General features: G+C 40.8%; 2 protein-coding genes across 2 annotated transcripts; one reads left to right on the forward strand and one right to left on the reverse strand.

Moving 5' to 3' along the window:
• The first annotated feature begins 6,550 nt into the window (after positions 1–6,550).
• On the forward strand, positions 6,551–8,834 carry LOC108022242 (adenosine deaminase 2). The gene is made up of 2 exons (XM_017091100.3): positions 6,551–7,644; positions 8,106–8,834. The coding sequence occupies exons 1-2, from the start codon at positions 6,646–6,648 to the stop codon at positions 8,721–8,723; spliced, it is 1,617 nt and encodes a 538-aa protein (XP_016946589.1). The 5' UTR covers positions 6,551–6,645; the 3' UTR covers positions 8,724–8,834.
• Positions 8,835–21,638: 12,804 nt separating this feature from the next.
• Positions 21,639–22,553, reverse strand: LOC108022213 (uncharacterized). The gene is made up of 2 exons (XM_017091066.3): positions 22,255–22,553; positions 21,639–22,191 (listed from the first exon to the last, which is right to left on the reverse strand). The coding sequence occupies exons 1-2, from the start codon at positions 22,453–22,455 to the stop codon at positions 21,718–21,720; spliced, it is 675 nt and encodes a 224-aa protein (XP_016946555.1). The 5' UTR covers positions 22,456–22,553; the 3' UTR covers positions 21,639–21,717.
• Positions 22,554–23,451: the final 898 nt, after the last annotated feature.

A 23,451-nucleotide genomic window follows, 5' to 3' on the forward strand; every position in this document is an offset into this window, starting at 1 on the left:
CTCGAGCCTCTAGTTTTCTTTTACCGATCTTTAAATTAAGATTCGATTTTTAAACGGATACTAGTCGAAAATTATATATTATATCATATTTCTATTTATGGTTATGTACTTCAAAAAAAATTTATTTCAAAAGTACAGATTAGGTTTAGTATTTGGTTTTGAAGAAAGAAGCGAATTTTTCTCTAAATGTCTTCTTAATTTGGCTTTAAATTTAAGTAGAACACCAGATTAAACCTAAAAAGTTACGAAGAATAGTTTTTCTTGATAATTGATTGGCTTTAAAATGTGTTTTTATTGATCAGACTTTAGCTTCCCCCCAGCGCTTTGGCCATTCCAAGAGGTCGCATTGAATGCGACTTTCAGGAGTGCTCAATGGTTAATTCTTGGCAGTCGGGAGGTCCTTCTGCTGCACTGCCACGCCCCTCGTATTTTTTCCACCCACTTTCCTCCTCCTGGTGCTCCAACCCTCCTCCGCCCGCAGCTCTTTAGCTGGAGTGCTCTCCTGTGCAATTCCTAAAAGGGATTTGCATGCCGCTGAGATGTTTATCGCAAATTGTTGCCGTCGTCTGCGTCGCGGAGGATGTTGTGACGTTGTCGTCTGGCGGCGCACAAATGTCAACAGCACAAAGCTCTGACGTTTACATTGAAAGTCACTTTGGGCGCCAGGCAGCCAAACAGACAAACAGAGGGATCCTGGGGGCCGAAAGAGAGCGGTGGCTAATGAAAAGCGCCAACAAAATCCAATGCATTTTTATTTAAATGCAAATGTTTAGCCTGCTAGCAAGTGTTTAATTGTGGAGCTCGGCATTGGCAAGGCGGAGTCCTGTAAGGACAAAAGTCTGAGAACGGAGAACTTGGGTGCGGGGTTCCGAAACGGATCCGAGAATTCGGCAAACACTCGTCCTCGTTGTTGTTTTGTCCATAGTATGCCCCGGAGTGGCATTTCGCACAAATGAAATGTATGGCTGAAAAGTTGTCTATTTCGGGTCCCAAACATACATATAATTTTATTATAAAAGTTGTTCCTGTCCCTATTTGTGTGGACTTGTGGCTTTTCGTGAGTAATAGATACCATGTGTTTGTGGGTACTTTCGTACTTTCGTACTTTTTCACCTTTTTCCCCTTTTTTAGACTACCTGCTACATACTTTTTATTTTGACTTCATAATATTTTTAAGGGGTAAAGTGGGGCTGCTGGTAGACTTTGATAACTCATCATCTAAACAGCGGAAGTCAAATATAAGAAATATATATTTTCAATATTTCAAGTGCTTTTAAATCCAGTACTTAGAGTATATCTAGTACTAAATAATATTTAATAACTATATAATATCATTAGTAAACATATTCTCGCATGTAAGAGAAAGCAAGCCGAGATGTTTGTAACCAAGAGCTATGCTAAAAGTGAGGTATATGAAACCTTAGTGATAGAATGTTGTATATCCTGTACTAATGGTTGTAAACAAAACGCTTACCATTCTGGGATATTCATTTTTAATAGAGTTACATTGGCTATATTTCTTTGTTTTCCGAGAACATGGCCGACTATCCGTGGCTCCTTCCATTTTCCCCCCGGTCGAATAGGCTTTATGTGTCCCACCAGTCATGGAGATTATGATAAGGCTTTACGACTTTGCCTGTCCAGTAGCTGGCTGGATTAAAAGCTTTTTGCGGTTGGGATAGGGGATGTTGGCGGATGCCGGGGAGGAGAATTGGCTTGAAATGGGGGTTTAGTATAGAGCCCTAGGCAAGGTAAACAAACAAATTTAGTTATGACCAACAAAGTTGCAAGGCCCCCTTGCTTTACAGCTCGACCAATTAGCTGGACGAGGATGCTGACCTTAATTACACGTGCACTTTTAGTGCAACCAGTGCGCAGTCCCAGTACTCTTTTTTCCCCCCTTTGTTGCAGTTTAGCCCATAATCTGGACATATGTATATACCGATGTGTTGCACATACATGTGTTGCTGCACCCACATAACCATAAATGTAAAATGCCACGGGTATGCCATGCCATTCCATTTTTGTTGCCACATTCTTTTTTTTGTGCTTCACTCAGCTGGCTACACTTTACACACTTTGTTGGCTCCGTGTCCGGGTCTAAATGCTGCTGCTGGATGGTTAATATTATTTTATAATTTCGTTTTATTACTCCTACTCTGCCGCAGAGCGTTGTAAACATGTTGTCGTGAATGGTCGCGAACTGGGTAGTCCGGGAACCCCCCTTTCCCGATCCCCGATCCCCGCAACCTGGGTGCCATTTGGGTAGTCAAAGTGTGCCATTAAACGTTAAGCAGGCAATGAGGGGCCAAGCGTTAAATGCCGAGCGGGGATTTAGAGGGTCAGAGATGAAGGCATTTAACCCGACCCCCTGAACACCTAAAAAGCATGGAAACCCTGCTAAGATCGCTTAAAGTTTTTGCCAAACTCCCACAAAATTCCCGGGCCAAGAAACATTTTGTTGCAAATTTATTGAGCGCAAGAATCCTTTACTTTTGGAGCAAATTCAAAACAACATGTAAGCCAAATGCAAAAAGTGGTTTGCATATTACAGCTTATGGATGTGTACTTACGCAGCACTTTGCGTTTGTTGTTTCCTTTGCTTTCACACACTCTTGATCAATCTATACTCTTTGGATTTGTTATACCATCGAATGGGTTTGTGCAGCTCTAGTCTCAGAGCTTACTGATGTGAAAACCAGTGCAATGAACAAGATATTGTGTGTTTTTACAACTGCTTTTTTATGACAATGTTCTCTTAATAGTTTGTGAAACAAATATCTAAAAGTGTTTGATTGTAATTGCTTATTGCCCATTGGAGCTAGAAACCTAAAGAAATATCATAAAGATTTTCCATATCTAAGGTCACAGAGAATATTGTTTAAGAACACAGAAGCACACTTCGTTGTGAATTGGGCATTACATCGCTTTAAAACAAGAAGCTTGTAGAGAAAAGTGAGCACAAAGTAAATTGTTTATTATTTTATTTTTCATTTCCCAGAAAAAATAAATAGAATTTGTTGCCTACTTTGCGGCGACACTGAAAATTTCGTCTTACATCAATCGCCCTGCCTGTCCAATATTGACATTTATTGAAGACGCAATTCTATTGACATAATTCAAATAGGCAACAACGTGCCGCGCAATTCAACGCGGAAAATGTAAATAGCCTCACAGGCGGCGAGTGAGAGGGGGATTACGTGCCGGGCGAGGAGACAAATCAATTTGAGGGAACAGCATTTTGGGGACCAGGAATAGTAGGAGTAGTAGCCACCGAAATGATAATGAAGGCAACACATTTTTGGCTCCATTGTGCGAGTGACAATGGGCCAAAGATAAAAATGACAGCCACAAGCTGGCAGCTAAGTCGGGATGAGATCTCCGGGGGAATGGGAATGGCACTCGGAATGGTACTATGTCCATTGTCTCAGGATGGACTTCGTTGCCGGAATGGGTAATGCACACATTGTGGCAAAGAGTTTAAGCATCTGTTGTCTGGCCGGCGTCTAACTGTCAGGCTGCGGCTTATCGCCAGCGTTTTGACAATTTTCCGACTTTCGCAGTTGGCTTTTTTCGCCATTTCGCCCTGGCGGCTGCCACTTTAATTATGACATTTAATTTCGAGTTCATTGTCGGCAAATCTCTGGCTGCGCACAAAAGCATGCAACAGTTTTTTGCAACTGCTGTGCAAGCGGAAGTACATTTGTCGTCGGCTGCACAAACCGGAAGTTGTAGCACACATGTACACGTCGCACAATCAGGGTCTGTGTATGTGTATGCCACAAATATTTTACACGAAAAACATTTGCTAAAATCAGAAAATGTCTTTTGACACACAGTGCTGTGTACTCTAAAATTCTTTAACATTTTCAAGGCATTAAATTAGGTGAAGTTACATTTGAGCAATCAATTACTTCATTTACGCGTTTCCAACACTACTATAACTACCATTTATAATAAATCCTTTCCGACACTCCTTAAACTACCTTTTATTACATAAACTTTTAAGCTTATTTCACTCAGATCTTAATGTGATTTTACATCTTCAAGTAAACCACTTTAATTCATATTAAGCCAAATAAGGTATTGTCCGTACAAACTTGTTAAGTAAAGAGCATTAATAGCACAATACATTATCTTGCTGAGTTGCTCGGGGAGCCATTAGGTCGAAGCCGGGTCCGATAATGAAGCCATTTTCGGCTAGGGTGCCGATTCAGGATGCCATTTATGAAACATGTGCCGGCATTTATGCATATTAAATTAGTCAGCTTAGGCAAATAAACAGGCCAGCGGACCACCGAACCCTTTTTTATGGTCCCGAGAACTGCGTCATATTCCCACACATTTTGCTTAATATTCAGAGGTTCAGCTGGCCCCAAAAAAAAAAAAAGAAAAAAGAGCAGACTCTTGCGGCAGAAGGAAGGGATCCATATAATAGTTGTTTGGGGCAACTTAAAAACGCATGTTGGAACTTTTCAAGTGTGAATTGCTCTTCATTTTTGCAGCAGACAGACCCCCAATGGAAAAACTGGGCGAGCTAAAAGGAACTGAACTGAAAAGGCATTCGTTGCCTACTTTTCCCAGGCCCCGTAACCCAGCGAGAGGGGTGTATCTGTATCTATACGTATGGTGTGGCTGGTGGGTGTGAGACGCAGTTGTAACAAAAAGAAACATAAAATAAAATGGCAACGGCAGAAATGTTTTATAAAAATTTATATGAGCATAATTTGTAACTGCAGAAAAAAAGAAAAACGCACACGCAGAAGGAAAAGATGGAAAAAGAGATGTTAAAACGACGCCTCCTACGGGGCGTGTGAGTGTTTTTGCGGGTGGAGGCGGTGGGCGTGGTCCTGTCAGACAATGGAAACTGAAAACGGGCTGCAGATGTAGAAAATGAACATATTTTCGGCTGTAGAGCAGCTCGATTTGAATTGCCAGCAACGCTGCGAAATTGTGGGTATTTTTATGAAAGAATACATACCGTTCTAGAAAATGAGCACCCAAAATTTAAGAAATGCCTGGCAAATATCTGACACATAATGCAAAGTGCTAGAGGAAGATTTCTCATCTCGAGTTCATTTTGATTTGCATTTCAATTCGATTGTCTTGTTTACAAATTGAATTATCCAAGAACATTTGAATTCAGATTCATACGAACTTTAAGGTTTTGAGAAATTGTATTTTATTACCGAATACAATGATTTTTAAGCCAGTGAAGAAATCTTTCAACAGATAGAAGCAATAAATAAAAGTAACTGTAGGTCAAATTTTGCATTGATAAATTTATTTTTCTTTTTTTCAGCCAGACATCAGACAACATAAATCCAAGGAAATCCAGGTCAACTTTTGATTGCCCACAAAATGCCAATACAATAAACCAGAAATAATTTTAGTTTACTGCAGCTTGCTTAATTTGAAAACATTTTTTGGTTACTCTGTCGGACGAAAGTGATCAACAGTAATTAAAGAGGCATTTGCAACCCATACTGTAGCCAGTGTTTATCGGTTTTTCTTCTTTTTCCCCAGCCCTTTTGGCTGCTTTTTCCGATTTTCCAACTTTCGGCATGTGGCACACAATTAAGATGCAAATTGTTTTTGCACAAAATCAAATTTCCTTTCTCCGGCAAACAACAACAGGCATATCAGTTTGCCACTTGCCGAACTCTTTTCGCCTGGCTGTCTCTTTGTAGTTGTTGTTGCTGAGTGACAGATACAACAAGCACAACAACCGAGGAGCAACAAAAACAGCAGCAACAATTGGGGTAAAATGCTTAAATGTCGTTCAAGTTTGCGAGTTAAGTGCACTACGTATGCAATCGACACATGTGTGCAACAAAACTCGTTAACACTTGAAAAGTTTCATGGGCCCGAGGGCAAGTCGGGAAATTCTGGGCTCACTGCGCACACACATACACACAGATACTGAAAAGGACGAAAGGACGTATCCCACGGATACTTTTCTCTGCGTGTACGTGTGTGAGAGCAAAGTAATGCTGCTGAAAAAACACTTAAGCAGAATGTTGTATATATTCTGTAACCAAGTGAGGCGCAGAGTTCAGTTCGCCTCCATTTAGTTCGTTAGATAAATCTTTGCAACAGGGATAGAGTCGGAGTGTGTGTTAGCCAGTAGCTGAGTGTGTGCCTGTGTGTGTGGGCCCTTGGACATCTTGTAATCCATGGGTTTGAGGCCCCATTGACAAGGAGATGATGCCGGGAAACAGCGTCTGGAATGCAAATCGCAAGTTCGCTCAAAGAAACTCCCTGCAAATTGCTTAAAAGGATCAGTTAGCATTGGCCAATGCCTTTTAGGGTTTCTCAAGGACTTCATTTGCTGAAAACAAAATGGTAATTAAATAGTCCAGGAAGGAGGAAGGTATGTCAAATATTCCACTTTAAGTTGAGGAGTCTTAAAACAATGCATACTAAAGTTTGAGTAATGTACGTCATATTTATAAGTTTTACACAAGTTTTTAAGTTAGCTGTATCTTTTATATGTAAAATATAGAATAAATAAAATGTTCCATTGAACAAAGCTTCGACTTGTAAAATCTTGTATCTCTCGATTTTTCTAACTTTCTGCCTTTCAACTCAAAATTTCAAAAAAAAATGTAAAAATATTTGTTTAAAAATTCAAAAGAAGAACAAATGGCGGTGCAGTTGGGGCGGAGGGGCTTCCGTGCTGGATTGGCGAAGCTTGCCATGCCCACAGCCGCCCGCTTTCTGCACCCACACCTCACCGAGATGACCCTTCTGGAGATGCTGGGCTCCACCAATCTGCGCAGGAGCACGCCCCAGGACTATCGCATTCTGCGCGAGATCGTCAACTCCTTCGAGCGCTACTCCGGCGTGGGCAACGACATCCAGCTGACCCAGCCGGAGCGCTCCGCCAACGAGCTGATCATGAGGGAGAAGAAGCGGGAGTACGAGAAGGGCATCCTGGACCCCTCGAAGTTCGCGCCGGGTCACCACATCTTCCAGGTGCTGCACACGGTCAAGCAGTCGCCGCTCTTTCAGATCCTGCGGAAAATGCCAAAGGGAGCGGCCCTCAAGACGCACGACACCTCCATGTGCAGTTCGCGATCGGTGATCGAGATGACCTACAGGGAGAACCTGTGGGTCTGCACCACCCAAAAGGGCTGCCGAGTGGTGGAGTTCCGGTTCGCCAAGGAGAAGCCCAAGGACATACGCCACAAGGATGGCGAGTGGCAGCCCATGGAGAAGCTTCGCGAGCTGCGTGGAGAGGAAAACCTGAGGAAGTACCTCCGGGTCCGCCTCAGCATGTACCCCCTGGCCAGCTTCACAACCAATGCCCACGCCTGGCGTCACATGATGGGCATCTTCGACCTGCTGGACGGCCTGCTACAGTACGCCCCCCTATGGGGCGACTACTACTACAATGCCCTCAAGGAGTTCTATGCCGACGGAGTTCAGTATCTGGAGGTGAGATCCGTGGTCCCTCAGCTCTACTGTCTGGATGGCAGCCGATTGCCCAAGCGCGAAACTGTGCAGATCTACAAGGACACCCTCGAGCGATTCAAGAAGGAGCACCCGGGATTCATCGATTCCAAGCTGATATATGCCCCCATTCGACATGTCCAGCCGGAAGTGGTGGGCGAATATGTCAGGGAGTGCACCGAGCTGAATGTAAGTTGTCAAAGTTAAAAATTATAAATTTTTGCAATGGAGGTAGCTACCGTTTAATAGCATACATTAATTACCTATAAGGTTTTGCGATGGCTTGGCTTAAAATGATTGTGTCATTCTGCTCATATGAGCTAACAGCATTTAACTAATCCAAAACAAGGACATCAATGCCAAGGCAAGGTGCCTGTTTCGGTTCAGATAACAAATGGCCCTAAATGGTGGAGAGCAATTTGGTCACTAATAGTGACTTAACGCGTCAGTAACCTTATTTAATCCCTTGACAAAGTGAAATTGAATTCCTAGGCATGTGCGTTTTGGCTAAATATCTGCCTAATATTTCCATTAAATTATCATAGACTTAAGTTTCAATTTAGTTTCTGATTCATTACAAATTTGTTAAGCGAATTAAAGGAGAAATGCCAGACCTAACTTATGACTTTGTGATTTCTCTCCCTTTTCAGAAAGAGTTTCCGGGCTTTGTGATTGGCTTCGACCTGGTGGGCCAGGAGGACAAGGGCCATCCGTTGAGCAAGTTCGCCGAGGAGCTGCTCAAGCTACCCGATCACATCCACTTCTACTTCCACGCCGGCCAGACCAACTGGTACGGGTCGCACGTGGACCAGAACCTGCTGGACGCCATCGTGCTGGGCACCAAGAGAATCAGCCACGGCTACACCATCACCAAGCACCCGATCCTGATGCGGCTGGCCAAGTACCTGAACATCGCCCTGGAGGTGTGCCCAGTGTCCAACCAAGTGCTCCAGCTGGGCTCCGACTACCGCAACCATCCGGCGGCCACGCTGATAGCCGAGAACGTGCCCATGGTGATCTCCTCCGGCAATCCGGCCTTCTGGCGAGCGGCTCCCCTGTCCCACGACTTTTACATGGCCTTCCTGGGCATCGCACCCATGAAGGCCGATCTGAAGTTCCTCAAGCGGACAGCCAAGAACTCCATAAGATACAGCTCCTTGAGGGACGAGGGCAAGGCGGAGGCCATGGAGAAGTGGAAGAAGGAGTGGGACGAGTGGGTAGCCAAGATTGTGACAGAGAAGGAACAGGCTGTGGAGGAAAAGAAGTAGGTTCCTATAGTGTCCTATAGTATAGTCATATCTGGATTAAACAACATTTCTTTTAAAAGATTGTACTTCATTAGACAATAAGTTATTAAATAAAGAAAAAATAAAAGCGTCCTGAACGTGGGTAATTTATTCTCCTATACTGTATTACATTTTAATTTTTATATTTCTTTAACAATTTATAAATTCAATATTTGAACCATGTCTTAGCCAAATTTATATAACGCCCTTGGCTACTCTCTGTATTCAAGGAAAACCCCTTAGTAAATCTATTGAATTTGTACCTGAGTCCTGCGCTACATTGTTGGAGGGGCCACCAACTTTTCCACTCACGCACAGCCAAAAGCCCCAAAGTCAATGACCAATGGCAAGGGGGGAAATGGGAAGTCTTGGGGATAAACCTTGAGCTGCACTTTCAGTCGCACCGCAAATTGTTTGAGTTTCCGCTTCTTGATTATTTCAGGCAAACCAATAAGTTTCTGGCCAACTTTTTATTGCATACTTCGCTGCGGGCGATCGGAGGACGGTTGAGCAGAGGGGAGAGGGGTCATGCAAATGTCACAGAAACTAACACTTCCGGTTCGCAGCTGCGTGTGTGTTTGTGCTGCCGGCACTAATTTCATTGACTTCCATTTTCCGCCCACACATGACAAAGTTGCCCGAGGGCGGGGAAGTTGGAAAAGTCTTCGATACGATCAAGAAAATAAACTTTCTGCCCTGCCTGCCATTGCTTATAATTAAAAACTTTATTATTTGTTTAACTTTGCCCGCAGCTGTTGCAGGAAAATGGGGGAGAAAACTTGTTTCGCAGCCACACAAGAATTACCAGCAATTATCGAAAAAGTTTCGCTTCATTTATCGCCTGAAAGTCAGTCACAATTTTCTCCATTTTTTGCAAGAAGCTCCCCCGAGACAAGCTACCAATACGGTTGGACAGCCAAGCTGCTCCAAACTTTTTAACGATGCGAAAACACATTTATGCCCGAGAGCTCCTGACGCCGTCTAATTTGCAAATTCATGAATATAAAGTGGCCTCAAAATGCCAAACAAATTAATCAAATATGCAAATTTTACTTTTTGCCAAACTCACACACACCGCATTAAAAATATGCGTAAAAAGAAGGGATTTGCAACGAGCTGGGAACCTGTGCATCTGCCAGAGAGCGCAGATCTTAACCCACAGCGGAGGCGACTGCAATTGGGAAATGGAAAAAATAATAAAAGGCTATATAAAAACATAATGGAAATCATAATTGGCACCCAGCCATATGCTTTTTGTGGGAATAGAGCTATAAATAAAGCCTATAACGCAACGGTGATGTAACTAATGTTTTCTTAACAATTAAAAACATATTATCAAACGTTACAATGGTTACATAGCCGATTGATCAAAAAATGACCGTAATAAGTGCAAACATTTCACTTTCTGTTTTAATATTTTTCATTTTTATTTTTAAATATGTGTAATAAAGTTAACCAAAAGATTTATAATCTTTGAAATAACATAAAATTACGATTTTTTTATTTAATTCAACATGCTTATACGAAACTATGACAAGAGCATGCTTTTATTTACTTGTACTCTTACATTTTCTTCAATGTGTTTTTTTTTGCTTTTGATTGGTTCCATGACTTGAATAAAACATTTTACAGTCCCCAGATAGGCGTTATTCGTAGAATTGGAATCCGAAAATGTAAAACGGAATTGGAAGTAACCAAGTGGAAATGGTGGAAATAGATCAGTTCCCAGATATGCATTGTGTGCTGAACTCTGACCCTAAAATAAAAAATAAGTATTGACCAATGATGGTAATCATCAAGGGAAGGCATACCGAATAGGGGCAGGTGTGGTTTATATTGGTGTATCGCTGTAACATCTTCCAAACCATAACGGCATAGGAAAAATAGCTCTTTCTTTCTACTACATCACAAAGGCCTATGCTCACGTCAACAAGAAAAGGCTGGAACTGGTTGCTATAATCCTTCCTTAAGATCTGCATTCGAATCTGGAAAAGAAAATGCTGATCAGATTCAGATTCAGTAGTCGAGCACCTACCTACCATTGGCTTAATCACTGGTACAAGCAAATAGCAGTCCATGTTCGCCACCGCCATAGTCCAATTGATAGCCTTCACATGGCAGGAAATGTTGGTCACTCGCGCCGGATTTCCCTCACACTCTATTTTATTAAACTTGTAAACTATCTGCGCCTCCGACTAGGCAAAAAATTAGGACTCTCATTTATGCAGACGCAAAATGAATCTACGAGGCTTACCACTTGCCACATGAGGCAGATGCCGAGAACCACCTGCCATCCAAATATCATTGCTATAACTACAATCCAGTTTCAGCTTATAAAGACATTATAACTATAAAACTATATACCATAACTAGGTAAATCTATGCTTAATCTGTTTATAAATGGTAAAAATAGTTTGTGAAATGAGCCGACCAGTACTAATCACTTTTAGATTGATTCAATATAAAAACAAATTACATTCCTTAATTTAACTTAAACTTTTTAAAAAAGAAGCAATAAATATGTAATATGATGTTAATCATATTAACTTTAAGCATGCCCAAATTAATGTTAATAATCGTTGAGTTAACTATAGTTCTTCAATTTTCAAAAAAATCTGTAATCGAGATATTTCATGGGGGAGATTATTCATTAGCTATGCGTCCAATGAATTTATAATTTTACCTACATCTTGTAATAAACAAAAAATATAATGGCTTAACGTTTGAGCCTCTTACAGAGGAACAAGAGGTATTTAAAAATGTCGCATTGCCGTCTTCGATTTCCATCGAGGCAGACACACACTCAGGTTTACCGAATCCTACATAGAGATAAATCATGATTTGCCATAAATCCACAAATCCCTTCCCCCAACCAATTTCTACCCAATTTCCCTGGCACTCTTTCTCCGTTCCTGTTGCATTTTGATGTCTTGCTTTGGCATCCAAAGTCCAAAATCATCATGATGATGAAGACTGGCATGGGGACTGGCCGGGACGATGACCATGGAGGCATAAAGCGCACTTAGTTTGCATACAAATGGCATTTGGAAATGTGCAAAAGGATTGCGCAAAAATCAACGCGACATGCCAAGCAGGACAAATAATGTGCATAAATTTATCCACAGATGGGTGGACCAGATACAGATACACTGGGTGGCCGAGGCAATAATAAAAAAGCAAACAAGTGCCGGTCAATATGTTGCACTGGCCACGAGGATGGGTCGTTGGCTGTGCGGATGATGCTCCTGATGATGATTAGATTACTGCATGCGAATCTGGAGAGGGACGCCCCTTTATGGCTGGTTTTGGGTGGACGGCAAGGAGGCGGCCACATAATAACGCTTATGTGCTGGACATTAGCATTGCCAAGGGACAGGGCGTCGGTTGATGAGGTTTCCACTTCTGTCGTGTGCACCAACTGATTGGCATCGTCGCTTACACTCTTCTTGTTTGGCCAAAACAAACCCCCTGCTCTTCGGCATTTCTGAATTGATCAAAGTATCAAGTATGCAGACAGACTGGAATTTTTCGTTATATCCGGATGTCGGTGAACGGGGAAGGAAGGAGGGGCCATTTCCATACCTTTCTGACCCTATATGTTGTCTATATTCGAGTTTTATGCTAATACATAGATCGTTGTGCTATGCATTAAAGGTGTTGGAATCCTCTGAGGGAATAAACAAGGATACATGGCATTGGCACGGGATTGAATTCTGTCAGATATGTATAAGTGGGTGCGGAAAGAGGTGCCATTTTCTATGAACATGCTATGCTATGAAGACCCCAAATTCAACGTTCAAAAGGTGTTCCCCAACATTTCTCTCTATTAAAAAAACCAAATTATATTATTTAAAATCATATAAAAAAGCGAACTTAATTTAATATTTGTCAGTCTTTAAAAAGCTTTAATTCAGCAACTCATCCGCAGCACGTGCATATAAGCCGGATATCAATTTAACAATTAATACAAATCGTTTTTACCCACAGACGACACAGTTTCCATGGCCGCCAGTTGTGCGCTTGGGCTTAAATAGTTTATTGTTTAAAGGGATCAACACGACCACAAGCGCAAATTCACACGGACACCGGCAGCAGCATAATTGCATTATATTTCAGCATTGCCCAGCAATTTGCCTTTTGGCTGCCATTGTCTGCTCCTGCTGAATGCCGCCATCTGCTGACCGGGCTAATGAACACTCCTGCAGGTTGAAGGCTCCAGGCCACACCCACACCCACACCTTGCCCTATTCCAATTCAAGCTGGCCAGCTAGGCAGCCAGCCAGCAAATTTGCAAATCATCAAATATAATTTCTAAACAAATTACAAACGAGCAGCCGCAAGTGGAAAGTGGGAAATGCAATATCCCCTACAAATTGCACACACATTTGCATTTAACGCACTTTGAGCCCGGGTTCGAGTGTGTTTGCACATGTATCTATGTATGTGCCCACACCGAACATTTACAAATTATGCTATAAATGTGTCCTCGCACAAAGCACAAACACAGGCAATCGCAGGGACGAAGATGATTTGCCGCTGGCATCAATTTCACAGAAGGGTTTTTGGGCCGGTCACTTGTGTTGTATTTACCATTTAGCCATGCAGTTGCATTCCGTCTGCCGATGGCCGTTTTCCCGCCTGCTCCTGATTCTAATGCTGATTCCGAATCCGACTCGGATACGGATACAGATCCTGCTCTCCCGATCCAGACTAAATCATATGCAAATGCATGCGTATGACATTTGGGCTCGAATTTTATTGTCCGCTCGGTTGCTAAATTATTTAGAGCCTGATTCCTGTTGCCATGATGATTCAGTGCGGGAGAGGTGCACTCAGAAAAATAGTTGTAAAAGTATTTAGCATTCAACTTTTTCAGAAACCATTTCGAGCTCAAATCACCAGAGCTAACAAACATGTTATACGTCTCACTAAAAATTACCCTAAGCTTTGTAAACAATACTTAAGTTAAATAAAAACACATCTTAGCAAGGTAATAAAAACGGGTGATTTCGAAAGTCAGTATTACTGATTTAAAATTGATACGTTTCCGTATTGTGATTATGATTTAATATTTATAATTTCAGAGTTACGAGTTATTGATTTATTTAAATTGTATTTATAAATATATAATAAATGGTTAAAGAGCAAAAAGAAACTAAAAAATATAAAAAAAAGTCGAACCAATAAAAATGATATTTTAATATAAATACTATGATGAGCTATTTTATAACGTCAATAAAACTATAAAGAACTAATAATTTTCGATCCCATACAAAAGTTTTCATAATATAGAAATATTTTGTTATGCATTTACTTAAATATCGATTACATTTATTGTCATATATAAATAACATCTACAAATGTCCCAATTAATTTCTCTCAGTGCAAGAACGACAACGGGTCATGCATTTTGAGCCCTGCCCACCACCACAGACAACCGCATAATTTATGCAAAATGCGTGTGCGGTGCGTGTGTGTGCGTGGGCGTAACTCGTGTGAGTGTCACAAATTTTAGTTGCTTTTTGGCATTGAAATCGAGCCGAGCTTTTTGGGCCTGTCTTTCAATTTGACATAAAACCTTTGCCGGATCCTTTTCGGCTCACGGATGACACTTTATGCAAAGTGCTCATCCCTTCCCTTTTCCAGCCCCTTTTCCTTTTTTTGACTTCTTTTTGGGCGTATTTCACGCCCTTTTGCCACCACACATCAAAATAAACATAAGAAAGTTTATTTTTACGTATACGTGTATATATTGCCCTTGAAGAATGTCTCCCGCAAATGAGCCACGCAAATTTTCTTTTCCTTTTTTGCAGCTCTTTTATGTGCAGCCAAGCGTGTGTTAAAAAAGCACACAAAAGTTCATTAAATTGTAAATCCCTTTCTCATATTTGACGGGGCAACAAAGGAAAGTAAAATTTCATAAAAATATTCAAAGCATCACCATAAAAAAGAATGCCATGTTATACAAAATATTTTATTACATATACACTTTTTTATTTATTGTTCGCCTTCAAAATACATAGAATTATATCAAAGATTACATTAATAATTATTTGATTATTTTAATATTTCAATCTTCTCAAAACTTTAAACCGTTCCTTAATCTTTAGCAAAAATATGATCAGAATTATTTTCAAATTAGTAGCAAATCGTTTAAAATTGACTAAAATATATTCCCTATTTAAGGAGTGCCGCATGGCTTTAAAGTGCCTCCATAGAGAAAAGGATCGTTAGGGAACAACTGACGTGGAAAACCGGAACGTAAATTGCAAGGAGCCCGCAACTCAGCTCGTTGAGCAGATAAGCAAACAGATTTATGACTGCATTTAGGGGTAAGCATTCGCAGTAAGCATTTCGCCCCTCAACTTTTGACTCTGGAGGCCTTTAAAAATGCAGAAGACAACACTCAATTCGTAGCCCGTCATTCGTAATTAAAACGAACCACTCACGTACTTTGGGCAACCAGACAAACAGAACCAACGACTGTCAAAAGTCGCCTACGACGGACCGTTGGTCTGTCCGTTTGTCCGTTCGTCTGTCCGTCCAATCCTCAAATTGACAGCCAGCCGGAGGGAGGAGGAGAGGGATATACGTAGGTATGTGGGGCGAAAGAGATGGGCAGGCCGGACATGGACACACAATAATTTAGTACGTAATAGACACGACCCTGCCGAACGGGAGTCCGGAGCACGGAGTCGGGAGTCCAGAACCCGGAGCCGCACCATCAGACAAGTGCTAGACAGCTCCGGTTGCAGCCCTGGACTTGTTCATTAACACAAAACATAAGCCGCCAGACAGACATGTGAATGATGAAGCACGAGCGGGTCGGCTAAATGGAGTGGGTGACGGCCAGATGGACGGGGATCCTCGTACAATGCGTCCATATATCATAAATAGTCGAAATAGGAATGGAAGCAAAACGATAGACAGGGATACTAGTTATTTTTTTACCGATTTTTGTAATACAAATTTCACATTTAGTCATTTTATGATAGGCATACTTATAAGTTAAGTTAATATGTCAAAATTTAATTTAAAAAACAAAGGAGGTTAAGATCAAATATTGAAATGTGAGTATTTTAAAATTAAGCTCTACCTTTTTAAAATGAAATTTTAAATTTTAACTTTTACATATCCATACATACCCTCAAAGAATTCGCATCTCTAGCTGCCACATATCATGCACTTGAACAAAAAATGGGGTTCCGTGTTTCAGGCCTTCAGACCATAGTTCAAGTGCCATTAAATCGAGACTTGGCACTCGGGCATCTGCCAATGGGGGAAAGGATGGAAATGGGAATGGAAATGGCCCTAGAAATGGGGTGAAGTGGAAGTTTGTGCAACAAATTAGTAGCAAAGTTGGCTCAGACCCTGACCGCCCCTACTCCCACTCCCACTCCATTGTCGACCCGCACTGGGCAAATATCCGACTGCGGAAATTGCAATGAGACACGTGATCATGGAGACTCCACTACATCCGCCGGCCAGACAAATAAATCTTCATTTTGACTTGAACTTTTGCTGCGGTCCGTCGGCCAAAAGGAGAAGTTGGTAGCAAATTAACAGCTGTTGCGTAGCTGTGGTCCCGAGCTCAGAGCTTCCGAGCCGCCGAGCTCCTGAGCTCCTGCCTTCCTGCGGCTTCTCAGGTGATTTACGGCCAAGTTGAGACTCGGCCAACGGCGTCTGCATATTAATATGTGACTTGGCATTTTACTTTCTACGCCATGGAACTTGCAATCAAATCCAACGCCTGCACTTTCCCCCAGACGCACTCTGATTCCTTTTCCCCGGACTTTGATCCTGGGCTCGCAGCACGTTTTATTGTTGTGCCGGCCAATTTGTGACGAGTGAGTGCATATAATAAAGCAAATTATATTTCAGATTCAAATGCTATGCAGTCGAGCGGAAGGCGTCTCAAGAGCCCGGCTGAAAGCACGGACTACGTATACGCCACGTTGTCTGGTTGGCCCAACGTGACCGTGGCCTTTGAGACTCCTGCTTGCGAAAAGTATGTTACAATTATTCTCACCAGAAAACATCAAGCGAATTCCTCGTCGCACACCTCACATAATTGTAGATTGCATTATGGGCTTAAAATATAGGTTAGGGTTTTATTTTATTTATTTAACAACTATTTATTATATTCGGGTACGATTTTGCATTCACTTCCTTCATAAGAATGCATCTAAAATATATGTAAATTTTAAATAATTATTGTTATTACAATAATATTATCATAGTTCAACATACATTAGTTTAACTCATTAAAAATACCTTAAGTTCATTTAAATTATTACAAAAGATTCCTCATTAACCAGTTAGGAATATTAATACAAGTATATATATATATATATTTAAAAAACAAATAAATTTTAAACAGTCTAGTAATTTAAATAAAAGCTTGATTAAGAGAAAATAAGGTGTGAATGGAACGTATTTAGCATTTAGTAGTGGTGTGTCTTCTCACACAAATGTAGTATAAGGTGTGAATGGAACGTATTTAGCATTTAGTAGTGGTGTGTCTTCTCACACAAATGTAGTATACCACTTAATATAATTTTTTCCCCCATGTCAATCCCCTAATCGCACCGTGAATCCGGATTGTTGCCCTATGGCTCGATCATGAGTAGGAATGTTATTTAAATCGAAATCAAATATTCTTTCCAATCACAGAAAACGAGGAAAATACTTGCGTAATACTTTAATTTAATCCTATTAGTTTAATTGGTCGCCTGGACATCATTTGTGACGTTTTTTGCCACTGCCTCTGCTGCTGTTGTTTTTCTATGCTACGTACTACAACATGAAAGGCAAAAAGGAGAATAAAAACGAGTGCACTTGAAATTGTTGATGGGCAAAGTGAGTCGACTTGTATGTACGTCAGAGTATCCACTTCCCAGGACTTTCCTGCCCAACGGTTGCATCCGCATGCTTAAAGTTTTGTTTCGGGCTTTTAGGGTTTTTTTTTTACATTTTTGGTGTGTCAACTTTTGCCTTTGTTTTGCATTTTAGTTGTCCCTGATAGCCCCCCAGAATCGGGAAAAGCATTTCGAAAATGTGGAGAAATGAAAACTTCTGGCCCGGCCCGGTCTGCAATGCTGACCGATGTCGACATCGTTGTTGGCCAGCCGCATGGCATAAAGAGCGACAGTCCGCAGGACATTTTATATTTAATTTACAGTGTGACCGCACTTGGTCTCTGTCCGTCCGTCCGTTTGTCCGTTCATCTGTCCGTTCGTCCTCTTCCCTGACCTTATATGTATAATGCCCCATCCGTTCGCTGTGCGAGTGCATTTAATAAAGTGCAATGGGACTATGGAAATGCAGTGGGAAAGTGCCATGCTTTCGCATGCTTTCGTTGATTTTCACTCTCCGGACTTTTCCTGCATCATCGTATCCGTTTGCTCTGTTGGCTCACGGTCACAAAATTAATTTCTAATTCCCATTATGGTGGGCCAGTTGCCCGAAATCTACTAAATACGCTATCCATTAAGTAAACACACACATTTTTAAACGAAAATTGCATTAAATAAAGTTTCAAATAGGCTTTCGGCCGTCCAAAGTGGGGATTAGCGAGTGGGGGCAGCTGACAGGGGTTCGTTGGATGGGGGCGTGGCTCAATCACACAGTGGCCAAGAGTTTCCCCAACAACAACCAAAATAAACCCAACAAATTCGAACGAATAACTTGGGGGATGAAACACTAAGGCCCTTTTAATACTCTTTTAGGGATTTGCACCTTTATTCCATAAATTATTATTATTGAAGGTAAGACCTTTGAAAAATCTATAAACATTTAATTATCTTGAATTTAAAATTACCTACTTGCAATCAAAACACTTTAATATTATGCTAAAAATGTATATTATATCTGTTGCCCAGCTTGTAGGGCATATAATCGGTGGCTTTATAATATTCGTGCAGTACGAAAATTCTTTCTCAATTATTTTTGCCCTGTATCCACTCGACAATTTTTTTTAGAGTTCCTGAACTTGTAGGGATTTTTGCAGGGGTCCATCCTGAGTTGATGCCGAGGATTGAATGGGCTGAGGCCGTCCATGTCTGTGGGCCATTCAGTGTGCAGTCGTCCACACTTTTATTGCTTTAATTGCGCACCGAAGCGCAACAAGAATCGACGCACATCCCCTCACATCTGGGACACACATGTTGCTAATGAAGTTTTCTAACAACATTTCGACTCATGTCAGATCATAATCTGTTAATCTGTGAGGCCCTACCACACGACCCAGGACTGCTGAAAAGGCATAAAAATAAACTGGAGCATGTCGAAGCTGGCGACAACTGTACCGAACCCATCAATCCGTCTGCCCTGGACACTTTGGGCCTTTTCATCACACTTTTGACCCCGGAGAGGGAAGAAGTTAATGAAAATGGATTTTTAGTTGGTCATCGGACGGCGGCAGTTATTTGGGGACACATTTTGAAAGGTAATGCTGAAGAGCAGAAGAATCTAGAGATTTTAAAAGGGATATTTCAGGTGGTGGATTAAAATACATAGCAGGAGACTCTTGTTGAAAGACTATGCTGAGATGAAGAATAATGTAGAGATTGTAAAATGGATGATTAAGGAGATATATTACAATTAAATTTATTTATTACAAGGTGAAAATAGGTATTTGTTGATTTGTGTAAACTTACTTTTAAAACTAATTATTTTTAAGCTCCCAAAAGTACTTTTATTTAATGGGTGGGATGAATAAAAAGCTACTAAGTTTTTAAGAATAACGAAAGTTTAGATAAATTTAGATAGAATAGATTATTTAGATGAACTATGGCTTTAATGCCATATTTCCTCTAACCATATTTAATATTTATTAATTAAATAAATATTTTAATTTTTCCCTCCATTTCGATATTACAATTTACTAATTTGATCGATTGCCTAAGCCGCCACCGAAACTCAGCGCGTTAATAATATCCTTTGGCAAACACAAACACAAATAAAGGCTGGCAATACTAGCACTCGCAAACACGCACACTCATCTGCAATTTGAGCAACATGTCAAAGCAAACAAACAACAAGGACGCCACTGTCAATGGGAAAACTACTCGAGGGGGTGGGAAAACTAGGGGTGAGGTGCGCCTATCCCATTTGTATTTGTTATGCTTACGCCTCGATTGTCCTGAAAAATCAACAAGCCCATCGATGGCCACTGACGTCTAAGCGCCGAATGGGTGTGTATTTTAATTAAACCTGTTTTTCGACGGCTCTTATCAGATGCAGACAGGACGTGCACCCCAGCGCACCCACCGTCCCACTATCAGGTGCTAAAAATACAACTAGACCATGCAACGGGGTGGGGAAGCACTCTAAAAAATGACGATTCATATGTGGAGCCTGGTACAGGGTGTCAGAAATATCTCTCAGAAATGTCTCTCAAATACAAAAGTAATAAAATTAAGTTATTTAATGGGTCTATCATATAAAATATATTACTATACTTTCAAGTAGTTTTTCAGGTGGCAAAAATATATTTTTGAATATACAACAATAAATAACAAATCTTCTTAGATCCTGAAAATATCTTTAGTAATTTATCATAACAATTAATGAATGTCCACAATATTATTTAACATATATATTTTATTTTATAAGCGTAATTTAATTTGAGGGAACGCTCTAAAAACTGGCGCTTTAGTTGGCTGGACCTTAATCTTAGTTACCTATAATATATTCATAGCTACACATAATAAAGCACTATATTTGTAATATATGTAGATATGAGGAGGAGTAACTCCCATCTATATTATCGAATCAAGCATTATTAATTAGTTTCTTGTCTCTAAAACAAAATCCCCCGGAATTATAAAAAATAACACCCATTTAAGCACCCCTTTAAAATAACATAGCATGATACTTCAGTTTTCTTTCAGTGCATCTAACAGCCATCCTAGCTAGAAGCCAACATGTTTTACTGTTAATGGACTTTCGATATTTGCAGGAAGTTATGGCAGCTTGATTTACGTCCATGGCTTTTACCTTCGGCAGCCGAGCAACCACCAGGTAAAGTCGTTTAATTATTGAACGAGAAGGGCAGCCAATTGCTTGTCTGGCAATCAAATTTGAAATAGTCTGGCATAAAAAATGTAAGCTGATTTCCATTGGCATTTTGCCATTGCTATTACTTACTAACATCAAATAAAACTCGAGTTTACAGCTCGGCACATAAAGTTCCCCAATTGAGGGAGAGTCCGGAAAAACACAGAAATCAAAGTAAGCACCTAAGCGGCTTATGCAAAAGACAATCGAAACCCACCCCGACTTCCATCTACAAATATCTTTTCGCATTTTATTCTTATTTTACAACGCCAATAGGCAAAAAGTGTTAAACAAAATTTGCGTCTGGCGTTTATTGAGTGGAACGAACGCCTCAGTTCGAGCTGAATGGAAAATGTAAAATCTAACCAGGCAGTCGGAGAGTAAAAGCAAAAGTTTAAATTACTTTCTAGTAAAACTTTGATCCGAGACAAAAAAAATGGGCCAAAGGAAGAATGCAAGCGAGATTAATGATCAAAGCGAAAAGGGTAAAATGCTGTATTGTTAAATAACTAATGCATGGGCAATGAACTTGCCGAACAAAAGTTTTCGCTATTTATCTTTATCCTCCTTCGGGCTGAAATAAAAATAAATAAAAAACTCTTTTTAAATAGTAACTTTAAAAGTGTAAAGTATTTAAATTTCCAAATAAAGGTACAGTTGCTAGAAAGTAACATATTTGCTTAAATATATTTATCTATCCTTTTGATTAAATCTGGCTTTACAAATTTCTTTGCGAGTCTCTATAATGAAAATAGGTATACAGAAGTGGATGGTTTTTGCTCCCAAAGATCTTGAATAGTATTAAACATCCCATTGCAAAGTATAAAACATAGCATGTTCAATATATCGTAATTGTACAATTCATGTTTTATTCAAACTCTAGTCAAGACTAAAAACTAATTATATGCGTTTTGAATTAATTGTAGGTGGGGGCCCGATCGATAGACGCTGCCTCCAGGATGACCTTCATGATCTTGTCCTTGGCGAACTCGGAGGCGTCGGTGTTCAGCTGGCGCAGGCGGTCGGCCACAAAGTCCCCAAATATCTGGGAGCTGTCCTTCTGGGTGCGCAAGGCGTTGGCCACCGCCTTGTTGACCATGTCCTCGTCCATGATGCTGATGGTGGACACCTCGCCCTCGCCCTCAACCTCGTCCTCCAGGCGCTGCTCGCCGCCGCCGGTCAAGGAGCAAGTGGAGAACATTACCTGCTCTGGTTCGTAGAGAGCGAGATTCTCGATGATCTGCTCGTAGTCGACGGACTGATCAGAGGCACTCAGCTTCTCCTTCTTTACTGTGGGCGCTTTGGGCTGGGCCTTCTGTTTCACTTTGTATGGGGTGGCATTGGAGCCGCTGGCGGATGACCTGTTCAACTGGGTGTCTTCCGAGGGTTTCTAGGCGGAGTGGTAGTTACGGTTAAGAGCGGGTTTGGCGGAAAACAAGGATTTGCTACTCACCAGGTGGGGCTTGTACTCCAGGTGCTTCATGTGCTTCTTGGTGGCCGCATGGGCTCGCAGATCGCTGATTTTGGTGTTCACGCAGCACTTGCAGAAGCGGCAGTGCGCCCGGTAGGAGTCGTCGGGGTCGCGGCGCAACCAGGCCCGGAACTCCTCCATTTGCAGCCATACGTCGCGAAGTTTCTGCTTGTAGATTTTCATATCGCAACACAGTTAAACGGCAGTAAACGCAGGGAAAAACAATTAAAACGCAGCAACGCTCAGCAACAATGTCAATGCAATAGTGATGACAATAACAATGCGAGTAGCGACGCCTGCCGCCAGTGTTGCCAGTTAGCTGGCAGAAAAAAAGCTGTTTCTAGCGGGTACAGAAGAAAAGCTGCGAGGAAGCTTTAAAAAAGCTGAAATGCCACTGTGCGCTTGTGCGGTTTTGGCGGAGCAACTTATATTCTTGTTATAAAATATTTAAAAAACATTTATTTTCTCTGGTCCTTAGTTTATAAATATTTAGCAAAAGGTTGAGGGATAGAACAAAAGCATCCCATAAGTTTTTTTTAAACCAATTAAAATTATACATAAAAGCAATATAATTAGGCAATAAAAAAACTTGTTTTATTTTAGCTATGAAAATTAAGAGTTTACATAAAAATAGCTGATCTGGCAACACTGTCAGCTAGCTAGTATTTTAATGCGATAAATTAACTAATGTATCCGATGACGCACCGATCGCAGCATGGCGACCGATCGTGAACTATCGATAACAGATATAAAACCGCGAACAAGTTGGCCGTTTGAATTATTAAATCCCTGCTTTTTCAACTATACCAATTTAATAAAGTTTAAAATGTAAATTGCGAAATATTATTATTATATACATCATTTGAAAGGTTCAACCAATAAGTAAAATTGTTATATTTTCATAAGCATCCTCTTAATTTAAGAGTTATATTATAAAAGGCAGTAAAAAAACGTAATTTTTAGACTAAAATTAATGATTTGAAGTTTTTTTACCAAAGACGGATTCAAAACAATGTATATTTTATTAACTCCTCATTTTTAATTACTTTCCCATCTTAAGAGCTTCCGAGGATCCTCGAATAAACTTAACTAAGTCACGTTTTGGCTCTTTCGTTTTTTAGTGAGTAACCCAATAGTTAATCAACTCCCATCGCATTTCTCATTATTTTTGCGAATCAC

The sequence above is a fragment of the Drosophila biarmipes genome, chromosome 2R (assembly GCF_025231255.1).
Source record: "Drosophila biarmipes strain raj3 chromosome 2R, RU_DBia_V1.1, whole genome shotgun sequence".
NCBI lineage: Eukaryota > Metazoa > Arthropoda > Insecta > Diptera > Drosophilidae > Drosophila > Drosophila biarmipes.